This window comes from Cygnus atratus, chromosome 5 (assembly GCF_013377495.2).
Source record: "Cygnus atratus isolate AKBS03 ecotype Queensland, Australia chromosome 5, CAtr_DNAZoo_HiC_assembly, whole genome shotgun sequence".
Lineage (NCBI taxonomy): Eukaryota > Metazoa > Chordata > Aves > Anseriformes > Anatidae > Cygnus > Cygnus atratus.
In genome coordinates, this window is record NC_066366.1 from 33,146,272 (window position 1) to 33,156,174 (window position 9,903).

At 50.5% G+C, this 9,903-nt stretch overlaps 1 protein-coding gene across 2 annotated transcripts; it reads left to right on the plus strand.

Moving 5' to 3' along the window:
• Positions 1 to 5,400: 5,400 nt before the first annotated feature.
• On the plus strand, positions 5,401 to 9,861 carry SLC35C1 (solute carrier family 35 member C1). 2 transcript variants are annotated; one of them, XM_050710930.1, is made up of 3 exons: positions 5,401 to 5,421; positions 5,566 to 6,101; positions 8,276 to 9,854. In XM_050710930.1, exons 2-3 carry the CDS (start codon positions 5,597 to 5,599, stop codon positions 8,833 to 8,835), a joined length of 1,065 nt encoding a protein of 354 aa, XP_050566887.1. In that variant the 5' UTR covers positions 5,401 to 5,421; positions 5,566 to 5,596; the 3' UTR covers positions 8,836 to 9,854. The 2 variants fall into 2 exon arrangements, with proteins under 2 accessions (XP_050566887.1, XP_035395380.1); XM_035539487.2 differs by lacking the exon at positions 5,401 to 5,421 and having other exon boundaries at positions 5,558 to 6,101; positions 8,276 to 9,861.
• Positions 9,862 to 9,903: the final 42 nt, after the last annotated feature.

A 9,903-nucleotide genomic window follows, 5' to 3' on the forward strand; every position in this document is an offset into this window, starting at 1 on the left:
GTTTATCAGGAGCGACAGATCCAATCTATAAATTAGCATGCTCAGCCTGGGAGTCAGGAGGCAGAGATATCTATCAATTTCTCCCTGGCAGGCTGACACAGGCACAGAAATTTGGCCAATTCCCCAGAGCAGCATCTGGTCTCCAGCAGGTCTGAGGACCCAGAAGTGCTCGGAGGGCAGAGCCGGCGACAGGGACATTATATGGGAGAGCCCTGGAGATGAGCACTGCTGCCGGCCCCCTGCTCTTCTCCATCCCACCATCCTCCATTGTGTGGGTGCAAGAGGCCCCCACCAAAATGGGGTTTGCTTCTCAGCCCCAAGGCATGGTGTGTTTTCAAATGCTCCATCAAGGCATTCAGTATACGATGAGCTGCAGAACTGCTGCAGTCCATTAGGGAAAAGCTGGCTATTTTAAGATCTACATCTACACAGCTCGCTTCCACCCTCTGAAAAGAAAGGCTATAATATTTGTAGGACCTACACAAACATATGCAGATGTACACAAACTACTGTCTCTGCGATCTGGGGTTTTAGGGCTGCTCGTAACCCAGCCCCTGGTGACTTTTGATGATAACTGGCATGAATGCAGCAAAGGACAAGCAAATGAGGCCATTAAGAAGCCTGTCAAGAGGTGTGTGTCTCCCTGAATCCCTTTTCCACATAAAAAAGTACTGAGGCTGAGACAAATTGCCATACACACCTACTGCCGGTCTCTCACCCGCTGCATGCTGTGCCAGAGCAGCTGGGGGCTCCCCTTTAAACTCCCCATTTTGTGTTTTTGCCCAAAACTGCACGTCCCACCACCCAACCCTGATTCCCACCACTGGAAGCAGCATGGAGCGTGCTGCCATCATGGCCCCTTTTCCCCCGAGAAGCACATAGGGAAATGGGGCTGAACAGTGAGCTGGAGCCCTGCAGGAGGAGCAGCTGTGGGGACAGCTCCTGGCAGGGGAAACAGCACCAAAATGAGGGTAGGGGGAGCTCAAGCAGTGCCACCAGCAAGCCTGTTAAGGGCCTCATAAATAAAAGCCCATATAGACAGCAGGTACTGCAAGGCTTTATAGGGCCATAAAACACCCCCAGCTGCCACCAGGGCTGGAAGGGATGGGTAGGGAATCTAATTTCCCAGGATTTAAAGCAGGTGAGAGAGATATAAATGTGTGTTTTTAACAGTAATTAATGCTGCCATTCAGAAGCACTTAAGCTCTGGGTTCGGAGCATTTCCAGGGGCCTGCCTCATAAATCATGTCCCCGGAGTGCTGGGGAGGCAGGGTGCTGCTGGGGAGGCCCGGGGGGCAGCCTGGGGGTGTCCCAGGGGTGCACAGGTCACTTGTGGGACCAAGGGGCATGCTGGTCAACCCCGGGCTGGGCACTGCAGCGCTCGGTGTGGCCCCAAATGCGGCTTTGCACAGCCTTTGCTGCGGGGGGGCGGCGATGCGGGTCGGCAAGAGGTGGGCTCCAGTACCCCAGTCCTGCCCAGGCCAGGCAGGGAAAGCCCCAAAAGCGTGCCAGCCCTGCCCCCTAGTGTCCCCAGCGCCAAGTGTCGCCAACATGATGCTCGGCAGTTTCGGGTCTCCCGTGCGGCCGGGAAAAGCGATCCGCGCTGCTTCCCCACCGGGATGCACCAACACCCCAGTTTTAGCAGCCGGGTTGCAGGTTTTCAGCCGAATTGCTGTCTTTCAAGTAGGTCAAGTAATTTAAGGAGGAAGGGAAGAGCTTTCCCGGGGAGTTTCTGCCTTATTTTAAAAGGCTTTGGTGTTAAGATGGGGAAGGACTGGGAAAGACACAGCAGTGCGGGTGCTGTGCTGCTGCCCGCCCAGGGGCAGCCAGCGGTGGCACGGGCACCTCTGGGGACATGGGCACAAGGACACTGCCGAGACAGCCAGCTTTCCCAACGCCAACAGCCCAGCAAAGCTCAAATCCAAGCTAGTGGTAACTGTTTACTTTGAAAGCACTTGGGGAACTTGAAGCAGCGCTCTCCTAAAGCAGAAATAACCCTGGGCTGGTTCTTCCTGACGTGGTGCCGCGTTAATGTGCAACCAAGTAGGAAAATACCCAGGCCTTGTGTGCATAAGGAAGTCAGTCACTGCTGCTATAGCGTAATAAACACGTTCTATAAGGAAGTTAAACTTCTCAAAACTAGGTTAAAATGTAACTTCATCCGCCTGTAAGCTCTTGCTCGGGAAAACATCAGCAAAGTTGTAACAGGATCCAGAGGCTGAAATCTTGAACCCAGCAAGTCCAAGCGTGGAGCAGCGTGCGCTATTTAGAGGGAAACAAACAGCCATTGGAGTCATGTTGCTAGAGTCCCACCAAATTTAGTATTCCTGGACATATTTTTAGACAAGATTGATTTTTTTCCCCCCTAAAAGATGAGCTTTCATTCAAGCAGGAATTAATTCAGGAAAGCCCAAGGCTGGTGCTGTGCCAGAGGCCAGCCCGCATTGCCACAATGGCTCCAGCTCACATTATAACCTATTAATTACCACCTTTCCTCAGAAATCTCTTGTGCCCCGAAGCAGAGCATCCCTTGAGGCAGGCAGGCAGGACAGCTATGGCACAGTAACTCTGCCAGACAGCTTTTCCACCCAGGCAAGCCTTTACTCAAAGCACTTGTCAAGACCATTGCCATGCTTGCAGACAAGCTCTGCCTAGGGAGATTGACCAGCGCAACTATCACAGAACTACGTGATTATCTGCGAATAAATCACTTTTATTTTGGAAAACACTGTCAACATCAGGGAATTATATTGTCAGGGCTGAGATAGCTATTCTGGTCAATTTTCCCACGTAGACGTGCCATACATGTATTATAAGTCTGGAGAATAATCTCCCAAGAGAAGCAATGAACATTTTATTGATTGGGATATTTCAAAGTTGTGCAGGACAAAGCAATCTTCTGTGTGCTGAATGAGCAGACGAGATGGGATTGAGGGTTGGGGTTTCATTTTTCCATTTCTAATTTCTGTGTTTAGTTTAGAGAAGATATTTTGAACAACGTGAGCAAGTTTCAGAGAAAAACTGTTCTCTGTCTGGCTCTGATGGGGTCATATTTGCAACATTATTGGGGGAAGAGGTAATTTCTTTCAAATTCAAGATGCATGTGTGATGCTGAAGCCATGTTTATGTGTAAGAGGCCTTTGGGACCTCTAGAACTAAGCCAGGCTCTTCCACCCAGGCTGTTAGCTTTCTTTCCTTACCCAAGTGATACCTTTTTACAGAAGTGCTGGGTCTGGTGCCAAAAGGGAGGGAATGGGAAGGAATGCCCTATAGGAAGCTTGCAGTGAGTAAGTTTTAGCTGCCCTGCTAGTAGCAGGAGCAGGGCTGAGCTAGAGGGGTCAGTGGTCAGAAATTTCCAGCACACCACTGTGGAATCTGGTATTAACGTTCATTTTTATTTTATTTTATTTTATTTTATTTTATTTTTATTTTATTTTATTTTTTAATTTATTTCCATCACCATGTGGAATCTGGTATTAACTTTAATTTATTTTGTTAATTTTGTTAATTTATTTTGTCCTGTTCAGCAGTTTGAATCTGTAACATGCTAGAGAGTTTGGTAGGGAAAACACTCCTTTGTTATAAAACACTGTCTAGAGAAGGTGGGACGCTTTGGCCTGTGAGTATGGGCAGATGGGTCTTTTACACCCGGAATAATGACTTGGGATTGTGGAATAATCACTTCAGCAGGAGGGAATGTGTGTGTGCAGCTTACCCCAGCACCCAGGCTGCCTTTAAAGGGGTTGGTGAGTTCCTGCACAGCTTGCATTGCTGCAGCGGGGTGCAGAGATCAATGCAGGCTGCACCTCAGTACTGGAGTAGTTAATAGTAGTGGCAGTGACATTTTTGTGTTTAGCTTTCCAAGTTAACACTGCAAGAAGAGGGATAAGGCAGCCAACACTTCTCCGTACTGTCTTTATGAGCTGTTTGCAGATGTCACCGTGTCTACTTCATTCAGGTCATACTGGAAAGGTTTTATTTACCTCCACAAAAATGAGAAATTTATTTATGTAAATAAGGCTTAGACAGCAGAGCACAGACCTATACCCCATGGCATGCTGTGGGCTCAACCCGCATTAGAAAATCACTGAACACACAAGACTTGTATCACACCTGCTCCAACGAGCACATAAAGGACATTGATAGGAGATAGCAGGGCTGGAATTATTTCCGGCACAGGCGCGGCTATCAGTAACCTCCTTAATGACAGGAAGAGGCTGCTCTGTGAGCAGGTGACCTCTGTTGAAGTCTTTCATCCTTAGTTTTTAATTCACCTCCACCTCCTTTCTGTATTGGAGCACATTGATGTGAAACACCCAACCCACCCGAAATACATGCAGCCCAGGTGATGTTCAGATCCTGCAGCTTCCAGAGTTTTGGCAGGGCGAGCCTCCTTCACTGCCACAAGCAACACAGCTCTGTAGGGATGGAGGCTGCCCTCCCAAATTTACCAGCAGTCTGAAACAATGACTCCATGCCTGTGCTTACTGAGCATGACTGGAGCTTATATGAGCGTACCCAAAGCGTCTGTACGAGTACTTCAGTACCGTGAGGACATCCCAGCCCACGTCCAAACCAGCTCTGGGGTGCCAGCACTGCGACCAGATTCTTATTTCAGGGAGCATCCCTCGGGCCCCTCAGGCATTTACAAAAGCTGCAGTCCCAGTAGGGCGTGCAGCGGATTTGCTTCTGGAGATACGATCAGCCCCACCTTGCTACTTTTACCGGGAGGCCAAATCCTACAGGTGAGGATGGCAACATAGCTGTCAATGCTAAGTGCCTTGCTCCTGGTCACTGTAGCAAATAAAATGGGGAAATAATTGAAACAGAAATTAAATAAAACCTGCAAGTTGCTGCAAGAAGAAACTGTATAGGGAAGAAATTTATATAGGAAACTATAAACGGAAGAGGAGTGACTTAAAAGGTGGGGAGGGGATCAGGCATCAGAAGTCTTTATTTTCCACATCAGAACATGTAGGCCAAGAGCCCTACAGATGTTACGAGTGACAGAGTAAACAACTCGTGACTGAATAACCCCAATAACGAGAACAGGAGCTGCCCTCATACGATACAACACTCCCTGAGGAGAACAGAACGGATCGAGGCTCTTTTAGTGGTGCCCAGCGCCAGTGGGCACAAACCGGAGCCCAGGAGGACCCCCTGAACCCCTGGGAGCAACCCCGTGCCGGGCGGGTGCCGGATCCCCGGCCCAAACCCCCCTCACGGCGCCCCCCGGCCAGACCCGGCCCTGCCCGCCGGCGGCGGGGCGGCGCGGCGCGGTCCCTCCCCCGAGATGGCGGCGCGGCCTGCGGCCCGGGGAGGCGGCGAGCGGCGCCCGCGGGGCGTGAATAAAGGGCGGCGGGCGGGGCCGCGCCGCTCCGGGAAGCGCGGGGCCGGCGGCGGTGGCGGCGGCAGCGGAGGGTGAGCGGGGCCGGCGGCGGGAGGAGGCGGGAGGCGAGGCGGTGGTGGTGGCGGCGGCGGCGGCGGCGGCGGGGGCCGGGTCAGGGCCCGGTCCCGGTCCCGGTCCCGGTCCGTCGGCTGACGGCCTGTGCCCGCCATGAGCAGGGCGCAGCTGACGCGGACCGGGATCCTGCGGATGGCGCTGGGCGGCGGCGCCGCCGACCCGCTGCTGCCGGCCGAGGGCGGCGGGGAGCGGCGGGCGCCCTTCGTGCTGCGGGCGCTGCGCATCGCCCTGGTGGTCTGCCTCTACTGGTTCACCTCCATCACCATGGTGTTCCTCAACAAGTACCTGCTGGACAGCCCCTCGCTGCGCCTCGACGCCCCGCTCTTCGTCACCTTCTTCCAGTGCGCCATGACGGCCGCCCTCTGCATGGGGCTCAGCCTTGGGGCCTCCTGCGGGCCGTGCTGTGCCGGGCTGCCCGCACTGCGCCTCGACCTCAAGGTGTCCCGCAGCGTGCTGCCCCTCTCTGTCGTCTTCATCGGCATGGTCACCTCCAACAACCTCTGCCTCAAGCACGTCGGCGTGGCCTTCTACAACGTGGGGCGCTCGCTCACCACTGTCTTCAACGTGCTGCTCTCCTACCTGCTCCTCAAGCAGACTACCTCTCTCTATGCCCTCCTGGCCTGCAGTGTCATCATAGGTGAGTGGGAATGGGGGGCCTGTACCCAGCACCCACCCCAAACCTCAGAGAGCCCAAGGAGGGGGTTCTCCGGAGGTTGGGAAGGTGACTGTAGAGGTCCCAGGTTAATAGGACTGTGGTGTCTCGCTTCAGCCTGCAGCATGCAGTTGTACTGCTACAGCCCATGGGGTTAACACCTGTTAGGTCTGTGTTTGCTCTCTGGCTGTTGCTGCTGGTGCACCTCCAGTCTTCAGTCTTTGTTCCTGTAGGATAGGGGAATGCAAAGTTCCTGCTTTCCCACAGAGGGCTTCCTACCTGCTTTTTGCACATGTTCCTTCCTACCCCTGGTGGTAGGCAAAGCCCTGGTAAGTGGGTTGCTAGGGCTGTATTAACCACTTCAAGTGGCTGGTAATGGTTGGTAGTGTTTTTCTTGCCTAACACTCAGAACAGGATGCTGAACCCAAATAACAAACGAAGCAGAACCATCCTTCCTCTTGGGAAGTCATCCTCATACACACGACTGCTTTTGAATGAGATGGGGTAATCGTAGGGCTCTTTTCTTGCTATGCCTTAGGCAGTCTGCTTCCTGTGTCTGGAGCACATAGGTATCATTAGGAAAGGAAATTACTATCACTTGACTGTTGCTCTCTTTAAGCACTAATAACTGTCTATTCTCTAATGAAGTTTCATTTGCCTTAAGATGATACCACGTCTTTTCCCCACAAAGGCCATTAAAGAACTAGTTGTTTCTTCCCTATTTTCAAGTGAATGTTAATAATTAACTTTGAAAACAATAAGTGTTTATTTACACTGTCAGCATTGTTGGGACCATACAACGGAGCTTGCCAATTCAGACAGGATTAGCTAATCAAATCAAGCATAAAGCACCACCAGAAAATCTGGTTGTGTGGTAAGGATGTAGGGCAGGGCATTGACTGGCTTAACGGGAATTGCTTACAAGTCTTTTGCTCCAAAGGCCCAGTAAAATGAAAAGCTGCCTTCCATTTAGAGGGTCATTTTGATGCCAAGGATGGTGAAATGTTGACTTCAGTTCCAGGTGAACATGTGTTCATGTTGGTGATTAGACAAGCAGATGGACTTCAGTAAGATGAGACAAGAAGTTTTTTATATGAGAGATGAACAGGAGAGCCAGTCTGGCTGAACAGCTACTGTTCCCCCCTACCAAGTGATGCAAGCAGTTGGCTTTAGCGAGCCTTGTGTTCAGAGATGTTGCCTAAGTCTGTGGCATTTGCCAGCCTTCCAGGTTTCTCTAAGGCTCTTTCCCCTGGCTCCATCTCCCTTTGCTGTAGGAGCATTGCCTGTATGTGTATACCAGCCAAGCATTCTCTGTGGCCAGACACGAAGTCCTTCTTGTCTGTGCATTGAACTCTTTTGTACTTGGGCTTAGCTTATAGCATGTGTTGGCTGACTTGCAGGCAACTTTCCACATGGCTTCTAATGTAAAGTAGCTAATGCAGAAGCATTACAGCATTCCTTCAGTAGCTGATCTCTCCTTTTATATTTTGCTGAAGAGCTGGATCGGGAGAAGTCTCCCTCTCTGCCCTGGAGCAAAAGAGCCTGTAGCTCCTGTTTCAGAGCTGGTTAAAGAGCGTTCTGCCCATTGAAGAAGTTTAATACAGTGAGGATGTCTTTCTACTTTGTAGTCTCCTTTTGATCAAGGTCTTCTGTATTTTAATCCATGTGTTTACTGTCTTTTCTGACTTACATTTCTGTTACTGTTAACAGTGCAGCAAAGCCTAGGTGGGTTGCGATACTTTTCCCCTAAGTTTTTTTTCTTTAAACTTCTAAGATAAGAGGAGTATTTCTGGCTACCTACATGTCCAGTTTGCTGTCTTTTCAATTAAAAATCATATTATCTCCTTCTGCAAGTGACCTGTACGCAAACAGTAGCTTTAGTTCATGTCCTTTTGTAGTAATAATTTCTAAACTCCTGCTTCATGCTCAGTGTGGGAATGAGACTGAATGATAGCACAATAAATTACCTGCACTCCTAAAATAAATCTTCCCAGGACAGTAGTCATGACACTGCGGGTTAGTATAATAGAAAGGGGAAGCCTTCTAGCCTGCCTCTGCTTGTGGCTGTGGTTGTTCAATATTAGGTAGATGATGAATCACCAATTGTATATTTTAAGTCCTTCAGCATATGTTCAGATTGTGCCTGATTTTTGTTGCAGGTGGCTTCTGGCTGGGTGTTGACCAGGAAGGAGCAGAGGGCACTCTGTCATGGACAGGTATATTCTTTGGGATCTTAGCAAGCCTGTGTGTCTCCCTCAATGCCATCTACACCAAGAAGGTGCTGCCTGTGGTGGATGGTAGCATCTGGCACCTGACCTTCTACAACAACGTGAATGCTTGTGTCCTGTTCTTCCCCCTCATGATGATGCTGGGCGAGTTCCACACCCTCTACCACTTTGACAAGCTGGGAAACCCCACTTTCTGGGGCATGATGACCCTGGGGGGAGTGTTTGGCTTTGCCATTGGGTATGTGACTGGACTTCAGATTAAGTTCACTAGCCCACTCACCCACAATGTGTCCGGGACAGCCAAGGCCTGTGCCCAAACGGTGCTGGCTGTTATTTACTTTGAGGAGACAAAGAGCTTCTTGTGGTGGACAAGTAACTTGATGGTGTTGGGGGGCTCCTTTGCCTACACGTGGGTAAAAGGGCTGGAGATGAGAAAAGTGGAAGAGGATCCTAATCTCAAAAGCAGTGAAAGAAATGAGACTGGCGTGTAGGCAGATTCAGCCTGCACCTGTTTCTGTACCTGGGAGTTAACCGTCAGAGCTCCTTTCCTCCTGCAGAGAAGAGCAAGGAGCAGGAAAAATTCACCTGCAAATGGTATGGGGGGAGCTGTGTCAGGAACCAGAGCCAAAGAGCTAACTGAATCATGTCTTGTCCACTGGATCTCCCCAGCTCAGAGACAGGGTGAGAGCATGTGTTCTAGAGAAGTATCAGGTTTTTTGTGGACATTTTTCTAAAATGGCTATTGCCACTGACCTAATCTGAGCAATTCCCATCTCTGTGGGGTGGTCAAAGAATGGGTTGGGAGCTCTGTGTATTTAGGGATCTAGAATGACAGCTGACTGAATTAAGAGTGTGGAGTTACAAAATCCTGAACCTCCATGAGGGGGAGGCAGGTAGCCAAGCTGTTTGGGATAGTCTTAAGTAAATGGTTCTGCTGCAAAAGAATTGGCAATAATGGTTTATTCCTGTTTCGCTGTTCAATGCGAAGGGTTGGAAATTTCTTTCCGTCTGGTTGTGTACAAGCCTAAGAAGCAGCAGTGCCCCAGATCCCTGTTCCAATGGGTCAGTAACTCATCCTGCTGAGGTCTCTTGTTTCTTGCCCTCTGGGTTCTTAGTTTGGGAACCATGTTAAGAAGCAGGTGTGATACATCAGCACCTTTTCCTGGGAGGGAAAGTGTGTGCTCTCAAATGGCCTGTCTGCCTTAAAAAAGAGGAGCAAGCATGCCTCTGCCCTCAGTGACAAAAGGGAGAGGAAAAGCTGTTCTGAAGCACTTCCTCCCTGCCACAACATCTCATGGGGTTCACAACACTCACCCTCTGTGCTCTCAATTTAGGGGCCAGGCTGACAACACCTGGGCTCCTTCCAGAAGACTTACACCACACCAGCTTTGTACCCCCCCCAGCTGCTCGGGGCTCATTCCCTCACAGCCCCCCGCCATTTTAGCCCGTCCCCTCCACCACCATTTCAGCGCTTGAGGAAAAAAATAAATAAATAAACTTTTAACCATGTAACACCCAAAGCTGCTCGATTAAATCCTTCTCGTGACAGGGCTGGGCGG

Coding starts and splice junctions, on each gene's coding strand:
- SLC35C1 (XM_035539487.2), top strand. CDS start 5,558: ATGAGCAGGGCGCAGCTGACGCGGACCGGGATCCTGCGGATGGCGCTG. Junction 6,102..8,275: donor GGCCTGCAGTGTCATCATAG/GTGAGTGGGAAT, acceptor TTTTTGTTGCAG/GTGGCTTCTGGCTGGGTGTT.